At 35.4% G+C, this 18950-nt stretch overlaps 1 protein-coding gene across 2 annotated transcripts; it reads right to left on the bottom strand.

Annotated features, from left to right (window-relative positions):
• Positions 1-32: 32 nt before the first annotated feature.
• vps4b (vacuolar protein sorting 4 homolog B) lies at positions 33-17447 on the bottom strand. Of its 2 annotated transcripts, XM_051865610.1 has the most exons (13): positions 17296-17447; positions 15759-15870; positions 15554-15654; positions 9858-9969; positions 9534-9681; positions 7925-7986; positions 7614-7733; positions 7212-7368; positions 6624-6772; positions 6009-6090; positions 3078-3297; positions 2800-2940; positions 33-1375 (listed from the first exon to the last, which is right to left on the bottom strand). In XM_051865610.1, exons 1-13 carry the CDS (start codon positions 17314-17316, stop codon positions 1274-1276), a joined length of 1527 nt encoding a protein of 508 aa, XP_051721570.1. In that variant the 5' UTR covers positions 17317-17447; the 3' UTR covers positions 33-1273. The 2 variants fall into 2 exon arrangements, with proteins under 2 accessions (XP_051721570.1, XP_051721580.1); XM_051865620.1 differs by lacking the exons at positions 15554-15654; positions 15759-15870; positions 17296-17447 and adding an exon at positions 10618-10851.
• Between the last annotated feature and the right edge of the window lie 1503 nt (positions 17448-18950).

An 18950-nucleotide genomic window follows, 5' to 3' on the forward strand; every position in this document is an offset into this window, starting at 1 on the left:
TATTGACAGTTAGTTCAACCACAAGTGACAAGTTATTTCCATTTCAACCTTTATTTACATGTGAATAATAAAATGAACGAGATAAACCACTTTTAAACTGTGTTTAACAGGACATATCCTTAAAACAAACCAAAAATTTCTATACTATATTGTTATTCTAATAGTACAATGTCTTATAGTTTTTTTTTAATGGCAAACCAAACACCCTATAAATGCATAGGAGCTGTATACAGATATATAGTTGTAAATGTTTAAATGAAATGTGCAAATATCATCGAATCATTCCCAAACGTTCTGCCTATAAAAACAGTTATATATCCATCAATAAGCATCAGTATGTGTGAATCTGTGCATGTAGTTTGAAAGAGAGAGAGACAGAGACAGGAGGAGAATGCTAAAAAGGCACATTGTGTGCTGAGCCTCAGCAAGTGAATTTACAAACGTCCAACGTTGGCCCCAAACATATAATGTAACTCATAACTCAGTGAAGAAATATCAAGTTTTACAGTAATATACTGAAAGTAACGCTGTACATGGAGACATATGTAGTATATGTAAAGATTGCCTAAGTTATTAAATGGAGATCTCAAAGTGTTACATTAAATGTCAATGCAGATTCAAAGTGTGACTTTCTCAAACAAGAAGGAAAAACAGACAACTCTAGAAAGACAGCTCTCATTACCAACACCCATAAAAGAGGTCTTTGCAACAACAAACAAGAGCCACTTTAAATGGTTCTTCTACAAAGCACAGCCAACAAAAGCAATTTTAAGATGGGGCTGAAAAGTCTTCATGTGTCAGCGGAGCTTAACTTTTGTCCATTCAGACCTATGTAACTGTAAACAACAGTGACATTAGTATTTCTTCAAACGATTAGTCACAGCGTAAAGTAACAACTCATTACATTTGCTAATTGTTTTTTAGGCCCTGCCGACTCTGTTAATCATAGACAGACATTAAGCACAGATAATTGTGATTGAGACCGTGGATTAATGATGAAAGATGCATGATGGTCACAAGGTACTGGTGGCAGCCTTGCAGGCAGAGCAGCTATTGAAAAGAAAAGAAAAGAAAAAAAAAAAAAAAAAAAAACTGACATGGGCTTGAAGAGATACACATTTCAATTTAGATTTAGCCTTTAGCCTGAGCTGAGGGGGTCCATCGGTCAGAGGAAGAGCATGGGTACGAAAGGAAGAGGGGGGCGTGTGAAGGGCAAGAGAGAAGACATTACAATCACAATTTGTTTGCTTTGGTTTCGGGAGACCGGCTCTGTTCAGCCCTCCTGTCCAAAGTCCTCTGTGAACTTTTTCAGCTTCTCCAGATCTTGCTCGTTGACGGTGGGCTTTGTGTTGGTGAGGGACCTCAGCATGTCCGACTGTGGGTACAGGTAGAGCATAATGATGACTTGATTAAAGTACCATAACATTCTTGCAAATCTTTTTTAATAAAATAAAACAAACAACATTAATTGTTTCATATTTTTTATATTAAATGTTAACTTCTCTTTTATTATTCTTACTTTAACGTTTTAAATAAATACTAATAGTATTACTACTTATCTTAAAACACTAATTTTTATATAAATACTATCTTTCTATTTGGTTCAACCATTAAAAGATGCTGCAAAATAGCCAATATACACACAGATATACACTACCGTTCAAAAGTTTGGGCTCAGTAAGAAATTTTTAATGTTTAAAGAAGACAATTCTGCATTTATTTGACCAAAAATACAGAGAAAATAATATTTAATAGTAGTATAATAATTTAAGATAACTTGATTATTTTCATATATTTTAAAATGTAATTTTAAAGGGGACCTATTATGCTGAATTCACTTTTATAAGGTGTTTGAACACAGTGTACACACATGTAAACAACCAGCCTATAATGGTAAAAATCCACCCACTCCTTTTTATAATCCCCATAAATCATAAACAGCCTCTCCAAACAAACGGTTCCAGAATTCCCCCTACTCTTATGTATGAGTGGGGGGAAGCTCCGCCCACGACTGGTGATGGAATATGCCCTATTAGCTTAGCTCCTCCCTTGAGTGATTTGTACACAGTCCGCCATGTTTATCTCCTCGCCAGTACACTTAACAGCAGCATTCAAGTAAGAAATGTATTCTTAATAAAAGGTACTAAAGTTATTCAGTCAAGAGCAGTGAGTGATTTTCTGTTTTTCTTTTGTTGTTTGATTCATATTAACAGCATATATTTAAGACACAGATCTAATTTACCCATGCGGTTTCTTTCCCTGCTTTTTACGTTCACAGACATAACTGACTGGGTTTATGTGAATATTGTCTGTTTTTTTAACAGTGCAATAAGAAAAATCAGTTTAATACTCATGCGACACGTCATGTCGTGTGTGCTCAGGAAACCATATATCAGAGGTTTAAACTGTTATGGCTTTAGAACACAATACACTGATTTGCTGCTCAAGAAACATTTCTTATTATTATTGATGTTGAAAACAGCTGTGCTGCTTAATATTTTTGTGGAAACCGTGATAATATTTTTTTCAGGATCCTTTAATGAATAGAAAGTTCAAAGAAAATAATTAATTTGAAATAAAAATATTTTTTAACATTATAGATGCCTTTACTGTCATTTTAAAGATGATTTGATAAAATATAATGCATGCTTCTTTTGTACAGTATGTAAAATAAATAGCTTGACACTGGAACTTTGCAGCATTGGTTAGGACACAGAATAACTTTTTTCTTATGAACAATAATCACAATTAGTGTGTACTGATGGTGTAAAAAAATATGAGAACTAAAAACATTCTCACCATGGAAACAATTGGCTCCAAAAGTTTCTCTCCAGGAACATCCATCCATGTCATTTCTATAGCCTGTGGATCACCTGGGGAGCAAGGGGTTAGGAGGTCATCCACTATGACATTTGGGTCATCTCTTGATGGTCCTCGTACCTAATGAATGAAAACAAAAATGGTAACAGTTGAAAAGGGGAAGTAATTCATTTTCAGTTCATTAATATGACTCATATTTCAGTTTACATTTACTCCGTTTCCATTTATTAATGTATTGGATGTCTGGCAGGACTCACCCGTTTAAAGTGAGTGGCAGACTGAACCTTCCTGACGGGCTGCATGAGAGCGTCTCTGACGATGACACTAATGTCAGCACCAGAGTAACCATCTGTCTTCTTGCCCAGAGTCATGAAGTCTGATTCGGTGAGACTGTTAGGTGTAGTGCCTAGATTTAGCTTGAACATGAACCCACGAGCGTGCTCTTCTGGCAGAGGGATGTAAATACGTTTCTCAAATCTAAACACAACACAGAAGATGAACAATGAACACATACACTTGCAGTTAAAAGTGGTAAATGGACACTCACTCATTCATTACTGTTACTATTTTTTACATATTAAAACAATAGTCAAACAATCAAATCTATGAAATAACACAAATGGAGGTTCTGGAATCATATCTTATATGTGAGATTCTTCAATGTCGCCTTCTAGGTCAAGGTTATTGATACATAAAGTACCGTTCAAAACTTTGAGGTCAGTAAGATTTTTTAAAAAGTCGTCTCTTATGCTCATCAAAGCTGCATCTATTTGATTAAAAATACAGTAATATTGTGAAATCTTATTACAATTTAAAATAAACTGTTTTCTATTTGAATATATTTCAAATTGTAATTTATTCCTGTTATGCAAAGCTGAATTTTCAGCATCATTACTCCAGTCTTTAGTGTCACATGATCCTTCAGGAATCATTATAATATGATGATTTGCTGCTCAAGAAACATTTATTATTATCATTATTATTATCAATGTTGAAAACAGTTGTGCTGCTTAATATATTTGTGGAAACCATGATAAGATTTTTAAGGATTCTTTGATGAATAAAAAGCATTAAAAAGGGATAGTTCACCCAAAAATAAAAATTAGCCCATGATTTACACACCAATTATTTGGGGCACATTTTGAAGCCCCAAATAAATGCATCCATCCATCATAATTATAATCCATACGGCTCCAAGGGGGTTAATAAAGGCCTTCTGAAGCGAAGCGATGGGTTTTTGTAAGAAATATATCCATATTTAATATTTAAAACTTTATTAACTACAATCACTAGCTTCCTGCATGTGCCCATATGTATCGATTTGTGGCATAAGAGTAACCTCTGACCCGACGCATGACGAACGCGAAATCTCAATATAAATAACATTTTAATGAAAAATGTTGGAGGATTTCTATATAAAGAGAAGAGGAGCTTGAGTCTGTTGCACAGAGCTATTTGTTTAAACCACAAGAGGCAACTAAGCTTATGATACTCCTACAGCCTGCGTCATACATCGCTTCAGGGGTTAGTCATTTGGCGCAAGTCGACTTGCGCAGTATCCGTACCGTATGGTCGTCTGGCGGAAGCTAGTTTTTTTTAGATTATAAAAGTTTTAAATATGGATATTTTCCTTACAAAAACCCATCGCTTCGCTTTAGAAGGCCTTTATTAACCCTTTAAGACCTGAAGGCTTTTTTAGAGTTTTTTTTTTCTGAGCGACATACACAAAAGTAAAGACCCATAACTCCAAAACTGAAGTAAGGAGAGTCAAAAGGTAGGTATCATTTGATAGAACACTTTTTAAATTTTTAGAAAATATAAATTACATTACATTTGGACATTTACATGCTGAGAAACCGCTGATAAAAGACAAAAAAATATCTATAATTTTTTTAAATAATTTTTCATTTTTTTTTATTTGACATGGAATAACTCAGGAAAAATTCTTTTGGTGATGCTCTCCTATACGTGAGCTGCATCTGATTCAAATTTTGTGGTGATAGCATAAAGTATAGTTGAATAAAGTGTTATTCATTTTTTCGCAGCCAGATGGCACCCACGGGTGGTAAACTCCGGTTTAGAGGCACTTCTCAGCACTCATTAGGAGTTTTTCAAAATGATTAGATGCATTAAATAGCTGAGTTTCTAAGCTTTAAAATTATATCTATTTTGTGTTATTCCACGTTGGAAAACAAACATGGATGGTTCAGGGAACATTGGATACACACTGTATACCGGAAAGATGAGAGACATGTTTTTAGCCAAGTATGTTACATTATTCCGTGAGTAATATCTTGTGATCACCGCAATATATTAAGTTGATTTTGATCGTGAGAATCTGCTTTAAATAATGCTGTGCCATTTTCTATGATCTGTGCATTTTTCATGAAGTTATGAGCACGTGAAATCTACATATTTGTATTCAGTTAGCGCCTGTGCTGTTTTTGGTTGTAAATGCATATTACTCAGACTCATTAGAGGGTGAAAACAACACAACAGGAGCATGTGGGAGGCTTCATCTGAACGAGTAAAGTCTCTGGTTTTGTATGCAAAAACAATTTTTGTGCTACCTATATGGGTTCCATTTTTATTGGCTCTTAAAGAGAGACAAGCAAATGGGAGCACAGGCACTCCATCCGGTCTTAAAGGGTTAACCAACTGGATAGATTATATTTATGATGGATGGATGCATTTTTGGGGTGCTTCAAAACACGGCCCATTCACTACCATTATAAAGCTTAGAAGAGCCAGGTTATTTTTAAATATATCTCCAATTGTTTTCGTCTGAAAGAATACAGTCATATACACCTAAGATGGCTTGAGGTTTTCAACAAAAAAAAAATATCATACTGCCCCAACCTTATGAACGGTAGTGTACATGAAAACATCTCAAACGTCCAGGATTTCAAAAGGATCTACGTAAACAAAATACTGAACCCTGTACATCTTTCATAATAACATTCCACATGATTCATACTGATTCATGGTCTCTGGCTCCTAAATGAGCTACAAGAGTTGAAAAACCTGTTCTAGCTGATGTGACCCAGGTGATGTCATTAAAACATGATGCATCACACTGGCACATAGTTTAATGAGATCATCTTTAGCTGATAGACTATCACTCCTCTCTGACGGTTCTCTTTCAGTTTTTCATGGTAAATCAGTTACTCATGGAAACAAATTATTACCGTCTTCTGATGGCAGAATCCAACGTCCATGGGATATTTGTGGCTCCCAGTACCAGGATCCCTTCATTGTCATTACCGACACCTATAAAGACATGAATTTGCATTACATAATATTAATGATTCATATGGTGAAGTAACTTAAGGTCTTAAACCTTAAGAGCATGTTTATCTTTAAAATGACAAATAGGTGAATATCACAACAGATCAGCGTAAATTAAAAAAAAAAAAAAAAAAGCACTACAACAAATACTAACATGACATATATGAATTTACAATTTACTTTTTTCTTTTTTTTTTTCCATCACAGACTGTCAAAAAAATAATCTAACTATGCAAAACTGATATAAATATAATAACCTGGATAAAGAAAATTCACGCAAATAAATATCTGGGGGAAAAAAACATCCTAGAAACAAACATGAAAGTGATTTTGATCACATGATTTTACATCACTGCTGATTCACAATGCGTTTCAGACAAACACAGTGTAGCCATTTACTCATTCAATTTTTTTCTTTGTGGTGTGCTTTGTTAGGATTGGAGCTAAACTCTTCACTCAGAAGCAGGATTTGACATCCCTGTTACAGACATTCATAACACGTATAATATTCTCACCTTGCATCTGAACCAGAAACTCGGTTTTGATTCTGCGAGCTGCTTCACTTTCATTCTCGCTCCTGGAGCCGCAGAGTGAATCGATCTCATCGATAAAGATAATAGAGGGCTTGTGCTCTCGGGCCAAAGTGAACAAGTTCTTCACCAGCCTGAGGGGATAAAAGGACCCGTTTAAACATTGCACAGCATCATTTTAACCATTTAATCAGGTGACGAGCAACTTCACCAATCAGAACTGTAGATCTTTCCGGTACTCTGTATCATTTCCTAAAAGTAGTGCACCTGAATGTGTGGCCATAAGAACTAATTATAAAGCCATACAGAATTAAATGTTTTAAGCATTTTGGCTTTCATTTACAGGTACGTTGGTGAGTCAAGGTTGCTCGATACCAAATTCTGTTCAAAGATCCACATAAAAGCCCCCACTACAGTATTGTTTACCAATTATGGCTTATCACAGCTGTACTATTAATCAGAGTAAATTATTACAAAACATAATTATTAAACGAATATTTCATATGTTCGCTTTCTAGCAAACATCCAGACTATTATCATGTCCTGGTAAAGGTAACCAACACCATTCCTCACTTTTCACTCTCTCCCAGCCATTTGGATACCAGGTCTGAGGAGGAAATGGAGAAGAAGGTGGAATTGTTGGCTTCTGTCGCTACTGCTTTGGCCAGGTAAGATTTGCCTGTTCCTGGAGGCCCGAACAGAAGGATGCCCCTCCATGGAGTTCTTTTACCTGAGACAGAAACAATTTATATCATTATCTGTCAACGTCAGTCCTGATGTTCCTTTTACAGGGTACTGGTACAGTTGTAGTTTTGGATTTACCCACAGCCATCAATTATCCCTTACGGTTCAAACTATTGAGCAAACACAAGACACATATTTGCACTGATGACCATTTAATACTTTAAAAGTGTTACATGAAAGCATTATCCCATTAGTTGATATTGTTGATCCAGGCAGGAAAAAGCCACTTGCCTGTGAAGAGATGTGGGAATTTGATTGGCAGAATGACGGCTTCTTTCAAAGCCTCTTTGGCCCCCTCTAACCCGGCGACATCATTCCATTTAATGTTCGGCTTCTCCATGATAATGGCTCCTGTGACAGAAGAACCGGTGTTTGAATCAGTCAATAAGATTCAACAGATATTTGTTGGGATTAAAACTAAGAAACATCAAAAAGTGCAGTTTTGGCTTGGCATTTACTTAGTATTAAACTAATAAAGTGAAAAACTAAATTTGTAATTTTGTAGTATTTAGAAGAAAGTGTCTGAACGGGGAATAACTAACCTGAGAGCTGATTCTGAAATTTCTTTTTCTCTGGGTCATCTCCTTCTCCATCACTCTCATTCCTAGGGTTAAAAATATAATGTGAAATATGCACAGAAACCAATGCAGCAGATCTCTTTGGCGTCTTATCGTTCTTGAACAGACAAAAACAAAAAAAATTGTCAAAATGCCTGTTTTGGATGAGTACTCTTGTAAACAGTTTTAAAAGAATATAGATTTGAGAGAAAATCAGATATGTGTCAGATCTGCATCAGGTCTTAGAGTGCCTGCAGCAGTTTGTGTCATTAATTTTAATCAATGAAAAAAAAGGGGGGGAATCACTCACTGATCTTGACTGAATAATTTTCAAAGCTTTAATAGAGATTAATGCAGTGTTATTTTTAGGGCTGTCGATTTAACATGTTCATTTAATTAATTAGTTATGGGAAAAAATAACATGTTAAAATCATTAACACATTTAACGCACCCACCCCAAACCTACGTAGTTCATCTTACATTTTATAAAGTTGATTGGTGACGAAAATGATGCAGGGACACAGCTCATTGCGTGATGTAGCTTACAGAATGCAGTTTTAAGCCCCTAAAATTCAAGCTATCAGGGCAAAAATGATATTTATATCATATGATATAGGTAAGGAATATCACACAAGTGTTGTTTTTGCCCCGAATAGCACGAGTGCAAATGTGATATTGATTTTATACAACAGTTCAATAAATAAGAAGTTAATATTGTGTTATTTTAGACACAATATTGTCTGCTTTTGCAAACGAAACTATCACCTATTAAGCCAGAGCAGAACTGTCAGTAGGCTACGTTATACATCATTATTATCCACTATCGATCGCCACTTACACTAAATGTAATAACATAAAAGTCATTCTCGCATTTTGGTGATTCCCAATAGCTATTTTTTTTGTTACTGACATTTTAATCAGGCCACTTGTCCGGTCGGGCAAGTAAAATTCTCTTTCACCTGTCCCTTCAAAAAAATCCACTTGTACCAGACAAGCAAATCAAGCATTAAAGGGATAGTTCACCCAAAAATGGAACCAAACAGATCTCACCCCCCATTCACTACCACAGTAGGAAAAATAAATACTATGGTAGTCAATGGGGGGCGAGATCTATTTGGTTACTGACATTCTTCCAAATATCTTCCTTTGTGTTCAGCAGAACAAAGAAATTCATACAGGTTTGGAACAACTTGAGGGTGAGTAAATGATGAACTATCACTTAGCTATATGTATGGTCTGATTAATCACAGAAAAAAAAAAAGTGAAAAAACAGTCTCAGTTGCTAACATGACTTTGCATAGGCATTGTGAACACACACTAGCAGTTCGGGATATGCAAAACTACTACTTTAAATAAATATGGGTTATCTGATTGGCAAACAATTAGTCAGCCTTAAGAAAGCACTATATATTTGGGGTCCATCAGAGCCAGATTAGGTGCATTTTTAAGTAGGGCATTCAGACTGGACACGTTATTGTGCTCAAAAACAATTGGCTAATATTTGTCATGATTCACAGAAATCGAACACGCATTTTGAATGTATGCATGCATGTTTTTGAATTTATTCAATCAACTACTAATTCACAACACCCACCCTTTGTCACTGGACTGGGACTCCTTCACTGGTTTCGCTGGGGCTTTCTCTTTTTTCTTTAAATACTCTTTCAGTTTCTCAGCCCGGTCTAAATATTCAGCACATTTGGCCCGGATGCTTTGTTTGGCCTTATCACCCTGTGCTTCATCTTTGTAAAAAAGAAATAAGAAACAGAGAGAGTTAAACATATAGTAAGCCTTCACTGTTGTATATATGATCACTAAGCAAACTATAACAAATATGACAGGAATAATATTGTTTTTCTGTTGCTAAAATCATTTTTCTTGATGGATTGATATAAACAAATTTCTGCTGCATACTTACATTTGACAACATGCAAGAAATACTGAACAGCATGCTGATATAAACGAAGGGCCTCTTCATAGTTTTCGGCCTTATCCTCCTGAGATGCCTTACTGGCCAGATCTATAGCTTTCTGTGTAGTAAATATCATAGCATTGTTTTAGAGTGGGCTTGAAAAAAATGCAATGTAGCTGTTAACATTAAACATGGACTGTATGGGGAATTTCACTCATGGTTATTAGACACTAGCACACTCTTAATTCTCAAACAAACGAAAATGATGGATGTGGAATCTTGTCCTCCAAGCAAAATTATAATGCTTAAAAGTTCACCAAAACAATGAGCCTAAGATTAATAGATGTAACAGCCCTATAATTGTATTCATAAACACAAAACTAGATTTAGAGCTAAACTTACAGCAAACTAGACAACGGTCAAACCCAACACCTAAATGTATAGTTAGCTTATCCGATCTTAACCTGCTAACGTCATTGTCTTATTAACATTCAAAATGCCATTTATAATCTGACGTACAATCAGTTAAAACCGATTACGACTATAACAGTTTTATTAGTATATATATGACAAGTTAAAGAAAACAATGTGTGCTAGTAAGAGATGGGTTAGGCGATCATCTCTCCATATTTACTACAAAATCATTGCTTTGAAATGTATGAACTTACAAATGCGACAAAACTTAGTATTTATCTTAATTAAATCCATAAGTTAACGTTCTTGCTGTCAGTTGAAAAACTACGAGTTAATTTGTTGGCTAACTTACCTGTAAGTTGTTGTTGGCAGCCATAGGGGCTGAAAAAAATCAAGAACGTACGACGTGTTTCGGAAATATAAAGACAGTGTTATATTATCAAACTGTTACAGACACGTTTTTACAAACAAACAACGAGGATTGGAAAATTATGATTTTTTAGTACTTATTTTTGAGATCGTTGAATAACAGAGAAAAAAAACAACTTCCGCATTAAAATGTCGAATTTCACTTCCGCCTCCACGCTCACGTGTTCCAAAAATGTCATGCGTCATACGCGTAAGACACGCCTTTTTGGCGCGCCCTTAAAACGAGTCCGGTTTCAGGAACATAAAAAAATAAAGGAGTCATTCCTACGTAATAGAAGTTGTTGTCGTCATATTTAAGATTATTGTACTTAAAAAACAAAAGGACTCTGCCACCAAACATCAGAAAGTATAACTACCTGCCCGGAAGTATATCACATTTTGTACAAATCGACTTCAATCATTTGATTATAATCTTTTGAATGTATCCAAGTTACAGAGATTACTTGAAAACAATTCATCAGTGAGACTGGGGCTAGCTGTCCATATCTACACGCTATCTGAGCAACTATAAGGTTTTGAGTTAGAATTCCAAATGCTTGTTGTCTTTAGTAGTGTTTTTGTTGATGTTCTTTTCAAGCACTTGATATTCTTCAATTTTTCAATATTTTTGTAGGGTAAACAAGTCAATACAATAAAACCACACTGACTAATTTTATCATAATGTCAGATTTTTCAAACGTCAGGACAGGAGATATTATGTTTAATCTAATTTAATACTGACAAAATGTCTGTTTGCCAAAACATTAAATTAATATTTTTTTTGTATTACATTACATTAATTTTAAATAATTATGCCTCTGGCATTTTTTCCTCAACCGATTAGACACATTTGGTCCCTAACCTATAACAGACTATTTAATGACCAGTTCCTGTGTGACAACTTACCCCTATATTCCCCAGCCCACCGGAAGAATTATTCCCTGGAATAAAAAGTGTGATAGCTAACTCCAGTCTCATCGCTATTATTATATTGGCTTAAGTATTAATACTGGAAATCTGCCCATTCACAGCTACATAGATAGGCCAGCTGTGTTACTATAGTGATATAGCTACCAAAAGACTGAAGTCATCAGCGAGATAACTGAGCTATAAAGTGTTTCTATTGTCAAACTGAAAGGTCACACAGGCATGAGCCAAAACATTGCTTACACATTATCAGGTATTATATTGCAGTATGACAAGGTAGTAATAAGATAAATATCTTACTCTTGTTTCTTTTAGAACCATGTTGTAACAAAAAGGCACCAAGGTAGACACCACGTTAAGCACCAAAAAAAAAAAAAAAAAAAAAAAAAAAAAAAAGAGAACAAACAACAAATATATTGTATTATATCCAAACAGACAATGGATATATATAAAATGGTCCACTGCATTTATAGTCAACATAAAACCAAAATACACCCTTTATAATTTCTTAATAAGTAATTTTTTAATAAAGTTCCTGGTCTTATTGCACATGATTCATCAATGCACAATATTTAAAAGAAAAAGAAATGCTTGTCTTCAAACTTGACATCACCAAGCCCTCTTAATTTTCATTCTGTTCCCTAAAACCACAAGTATGTATGAGATGTAAATAACATTTAATTTTCACTTTAAAATAACTGTAGTGAGGTAATATTGGTAGCTGAGAAATATTAAATAGAGTCAGCAAATTTAGAGGATGGTCCATTTTTGTGAACAGTTTAGCTGCATCTCTGTTGGATAATTTAAAGCATTGTTGTGTCTAACCCAAAATCTCACGAGAAGGAAAAATAAGCATGATGGTTCACTTCTACACCATAACTATCAGTGGTGCGTAAGCAGATCCAGCAAAAAAGCACAACTGAATATATTCATACGAATTAATTTGCTGTTGTTGCAAAATCTTTTAAATAGGAATCAATGCAATCTGCAATTAAAGCCGGGGACACACTTAACGATTGTAAGCAGATTATGAATGCAATTTGATACTTACGACTGATCGGGCCTAAATGCACCGGATCTGTGCCAGTTGCGTTTAGTTGGTGTTTACAGTCAACATTTAAAATCATATAGCGTGTTCAGTTCAGTCTTAGAATGTTTCAGGTAGTCGTTAAGTGTGTCCCCGGCTTTAGAGTGAGAGTGAAAGATTTACCCACACATTGCAATGGGTTCAAGCTGGTCATATGGATTCTCCTTTTTGACCAACAGAAAGCTGCTGAATGGAATACAGTGTCCCCTTCAGGTCCCTGAAAACCCACCCATATCCAACAACCAGGGGCATGACTGATCTGTTATGATCTATGATACTGCTGTCAGATCTGGTGACAGATGGGTAATTAGGATAGCAAAGGCTAAAGATTTTACTTTCAAAAGAACCAAACCTTAAAGCCAACACCCTGAAAACTAACTTAAACAACAATAACCCGCAATGCATCAATGGCGGAACAACTACCTCACTTGCCTCCCAGACGCAAAAAAATAAAATGTTTTACAAACGCACTACCACATTGCACTGTGTTTTAAGAGACTTGGCACATACTGTATTAAGGCCCCTACAAATATACAGTATCTCACAGAAGTGAGTACACCCCTCACATTTTTGTAAATATTTTATTATATCTTTTCATGTGACAATGGTGAAGAAATGACACTTTGCTACAATGTAAAGTAGTGAGTGTACAGCTTGTATAACAGTGTAAATTTGCTGTCCCCTCAAAATAACTCAACACACAGCCATTAATGTCTAAACCGCTGGCCACAAAAGTAAGTACACCTCTAAGTGAAAATGTCCAAATTGGGCCCAAAGTGTCAATATTTTGTGTGGCCACCATTATTTTCCAGCACTGCCTTAACCCCTTTTGGGCATGGAGTTCACCAGAGCTTCACAGGTTGCCACTGGAGTCCTCTTCCACTCCTCCATGATGACATCACGGAGCTGGTGGATGTTAGAGACCTTGTGCTCCTCCACCTTCCATTTGAGGATGCCCCACAGATGCTCAATAGGGTTTAGGTCTGGAGACATGCTTGGCCAGTCCTTCACCTTTACCCTCAGCTTCTTTAGCAAGGAAGTGGTCGTCTTGGAGGTGTGTTTGGGGTCCTTATCATGTTGGAAACCAATATGTTGGATCATGCTCTGCTTCAGTATGTCACAGTACATGTTGGCAAACATGGTTCCCTCAATGAACTGTAGCTCCCCAGTGCTGGCAGCACTCATGCAGCCCCAGACCATGACACTCCCACCACCATGCTTGACTGTAGGCAAGACACACTTGTCTTTGTACTCCTCACCTGGTTGACACCACACACGCTTGACACCATCTGACGCTGAGCATGTGCACTCAACTTCTTTGGTCGACCATGGTGAGGCCTGTTCTGAATGGAACCTGTCCTGTTAAACCGCTGTATGGTCTTGGCCACCGTGCTGCAGCTCAGTTTCAGGGTCTTGGCAATCTTCTTATAGCCTACACCATCTTTATGTAGAGCAACAATTCTTTTTTTCAGATCCTCAGAGAGTTCTTTGCCATGAGGTGCCATGTTGAACTTCCCGTGACCAGTATGAGAGAGTGAGAGCGATAACACCAAATTTAACACACCTGCTCCCCATTCACACCTGAGACCTTGTAACACTAACGAGTCACATGACACCGTGAAGAGAAAATGGCTAATTGGGCCCAATTTGGACATTTTCACTTAGGGGTGTACTCACTTTTGTGGCCAGCAGTTTAGACATTAATGGCTGTGTGTTGAGTTATTTTGAGGGGACAGCAGATTTACACTGTTATACAAGCTGTACACTCACTACTTTACATTGTAGCAAAGTGTCATTTCTTTAGTGTTGTAACATGAAAAGACAATAAAATATTTACAAAAATGTGAGGGGTGTACTCACTTCTGTGAGATACTGTACTTACAAGCAAAACCACAGGATGGGGGGGGATGGGGGGGGGGGGGTTAAAAAGCCCCTCTCTCTGCAACTGAATCCAATACTAAGCAACAGACCACATTCAGGATACAAAATAGAACTCCTACATACTCGTTGCTACTGGAGACCCCCAGTCCTCTGCTGTTTATCTTTCTTACACACAACCATCACACACAAAAAATCACATCATTTCATTTGCTGACCATATTAGTTTGTGTAGCACACTGACAATACGGTGAGACCCCTCTCCAACTGTTAGTAAAACACAAGATTAGAGACTGAAGTAAGGTCAAAGCAGTTCAAAACACCATCAAAGAAAAGTCAACTTCAAAAGATATTAACAATATTTAAAAATATAATATAATATAAAATAATATACAGTGATCTCTAAGCCCACTACATTTTGGCTTTTTTGCTACTTTCGTTTTATTTCCAGGAATAGTAAATGACAGGAAATGCTAAGAGGAAATGTTGCTAGTTAGATTCAAACTTGCACCACCCGTATGTGAGCACAGTGTAATGTATAGGAGCTCTCGCACTAACATTAGGCCATGTATCTAATGTTCCATTTGATTTTAAACTATTTTAGTGTCCAGTGGTTTTGCAGACCACAGATTGTTTTCCCTTCTGCATTTTTATTTACTTAGCTCAATTTTCCCTCTGCATGTTTTTCAGTCCATGATACAGAATGATGCTGCCACAATGTTTCAATGCACTGTTAGTGTTCTCAGAGTGGTTTAAATTGTTGGTCAAAATTTGTTTTTTTACTATTTGACCAAAGATGTATTAGTGTCCAGTATTTGTTATTAAACTACTGTAGACAGTTTATCAAGACCTTTGTAAATGATATATCTTCCAGGATGACCTATCTGAAAGTTGAAAGTTTTCAAAAAAAAAAAAAAAAAAAATAAAAGTGGAACTGCTTGGACGTATTCATAAATCCACAAAGAGACAGTGATAATTTGATAGTAACCTCTCTCTTATCAAGATAATCTTGGAGCTCTTCTGCCCTGTCGAGATACTGCTTACACTTATCTCTGATCTTCTGATTGCCCTCCTTACCCTGTGGTTCACCTGAATGCATGGAAACAAAGGGTTAAATTGGCAAAAAAAAAGAAAGAAAAAAAAAGACACCATTGAATATTGTATATAGGTTAGTCCTATATTTGTGCACTCACGTTTTACTACATGCAGAAAATATTTCACTGCATGTTGATAAGATTTAACCGCCTCCTCATAATTTCCAGCCTGGTCCTCCTGTGCAGCTTTGTTGGCTACAGCTATAGCTTTCTGTGAAATTAAGCATGTGCAATTTGCTTATATTAACTCATTATAGTCACACCTGAGTCCTGACTCATAAATATATTAACATCTTGCAGAGATTTTAGTGTGTACATACTTAAAGCACAATCACACAACATGTAGTTCAATATTTAAATATTAATAAATAATGCTATATACAGTCAAACCAAAATTTATTCAGACACCTTGAACATTTCATTCATTAATACAGTTTATTCACTATAGTTAAAAAGAAATGGTAATAAAATATGACAAGATCACTGAGTTAAAATGTGTCAGAAAAAAAAAAAAATCTTAATTATGTCAGATAACACTCAAGCAAAACATGGTCAGGTCAAGGTGTCTGAAAAATGTTTGGTCCCAAATTTTTATCAATTTTACTGGTAGTCCACTGTATGAAGAATTTTTGAGTATAATATGACACATTTTGCTATCCTCACTTACATAAATGAACTATAGTGTCCTGCACCCACTAGTAAAATATATCAAAATATCAAAAATGTCTGAATAATTTTTGGTTTGACTGTAATAATTATGTAACTGTTAGCATGGTTGTGTTGTGAGTCAAATTTTGAGTGATACATCAAAAATCTAAAGTGATTTATGAGTAATAGTAGTGCAAATCAGTGACACTAACTTTAAGAGATTCAAATTATTATTATTCAGATTATCATGAGTCTAACAGAAATTCAGACTATTATTTAAAAATCTCAAATATAACATCCACAAGACATAAATCTCTTAGTGGCATGACTATAATGTGGCTTTTGTCATCATTATCTTGACTATCATATATTATGACTATATGTAAAAGTGAATGTGCCTATGTAATGATTTATGAGATAAAAATAAAGATCCACACAAATAGGCTATGTTAAATACACCAGTGAATATGGCGACTACCTGCTCTTCATAAATGTTTTATTTTGGGGGATGAGTGATGTCTTGAAAACCTTTTTCAGATAATCGTCACACTTCAACGGCAAAATATTCAAAATTGTTCACGAACAGATAATATCCTAGATATATCAATAATGTCCGGGGTTAGAATGGCCGCGGATCAAAAACTAGAAAGCTGCCTGCCTCTGCCATCATTTTGATGCATCATTTGAGCTTTCGGAACCACTAAGTTACTTGCTGTCTAAACAGGTAGCTCACTAGGTTTTGAAACATAACCTATGTATAACCTATGTGTCATTACGATGAACTGCGTCCTCAATCACTTAAACTCCAACTTTATTCATAATAATGACCATGGCTGCGATAGTGGTGAATGTGAAAGTGGTTTCTAAAAAACTTTTACAAAGAAAATGGTCACGGATCTGCAATTAAACATCACAAACGACAACAATTTATCTGGTGAATTTACACTGCCTTCAAATCTGTTGATGATTTCTGGATGGATATATTTACCTGTAAATTTGTAGGCTCCATGTCACGCTGGTTTGTTATGTGTGAAATCGCTCACTGCTAAGTTTCGGTACTGTTAGCGTTGACTGTATCGAGTCACTGTTGACACCCACTCGACTCATAGATGAGGCATGATAATGATTAAGGCGCAACATGAGAAACAGCGCCCTCTACATTCTCACACTGAGAAAGATGTCATAATAGCTATAAAAAAAAAAAAAAAAACTGATTTGTTTGCTATTCATAGCCTACTAGAAAATGAGTGCTTATCTCTTAATTAATAAGTGAAATTAATAAGTGAAATGAATTGGTTTAACAGATACTCAAATAATAATACTGTACTTAAAGATATTTCAAAAGATATTATTTGTATTAAAATAGGCTATATTGTTATTATTATTTGATATTTTTAATTACTATAATTAGAATTTTGGGGGTGTTCTCATGAAAATAATTCATCCTAACCTTTTAAACAGGCCTTTCTTTATTCATATAATTTAATTTAAGTATAATTTCTATTTTTCTCTTTTGATTTTTGGGTGAAATAAGATTAATCCCATAATTTGTGCTGTTATTTTCATACCAGACAGTGATCAATGTCTTTAGTGTTGATGTCACATTTCCCCGTGCATTGTAGACAGTATATTCTCCGAATTTGTTTTTCAAGGTACACTGCCCTCCAAAAGTTTGGAAACGCCCTAGACAATATTGGACAATATTGGCATGAATCCTTTTTAATGTGTGATAATTTTGCACTGATAAGGGACAACACAAACTATGAAAACATATTTTATTACATAAACAGTTTATACATAGAAAAAACTTAAATTTTCGATTAATCAAAATATCCACCATTAGCAGCTATCTGACCTAAACTGGGTTCATTGTATTCTAAACTTAATTGGCCATCAATTGTTGAAGCTATTAAGGTGTGCTGACCCAAAAATCTTTTACAAACCTGGGCCAAGTTTAAACCAGTAACCAGGCATCACAGCTGGCAAAGGGGCATGTCTGACTTTGACATGTATATATTGCCATTATTATGTAATCAAAATGAAAATTATTATTGCTGGTCTTCAATGATAATGTCAAGTTACTTCAATGTATTTGCACCAAAAAATGATAAGGATTTATGCTGATTTCGTCCAAAACCACACTTTGCCAGGGGTGTTTCCAAACTTTTGGAGGGCAGTGTAGGTCATCAGAAATTTGTGAGCCAAAGAATCTAAGAGTCGCTGACCACTGCAGTTGTGGGCTATTAGTGCCGTGTGGTGTGTGAGTTGTCTTCCTGAAGTCAACAAAAAGTTCTTTTGTCTTGGTGCCTACATTGCTGGTTCTGTTTTGCAGGCTAAATTGTTATAAGTACACTTATTTTACAATGCTACATTTCTATGCATCATTGTCACAGATTCAGCCAACAAAACACCATATGGCAAAATGGCCGAAATATATGTTTTATATTTTTATAAATTGAATATATATTTTAATCTAAACCTATGAACACCAAAATATAAAAATATATTACAAAAGTTACTTCAAGAGGCATAAAAAAATTGTCTAATCTTAAAATACATTTTGAGGAAATCTGCAAGATTCCATTAAATTAATTTAGTAAGGTTAGATAATTTAATTTGATCCAAAAAACTGAAGGAATAGAT

This window comes from Ctenopharyngodon idella, chromosome 2 (assembly GCF_019924925.1).
Source record: "Ctenopharyngodon idella isolate HZGC_01 chromosome 2, HZGC01, whole genome shotgun sequence".
Taxonomy (NCBI): domain Eukaryota; kingdom Metazoa; phylum Chordata; class Actinopteri; order Cypriniformes; family Xenocyprididae; genus Ctenopharyngodon; species Ctenopharyngodon idella.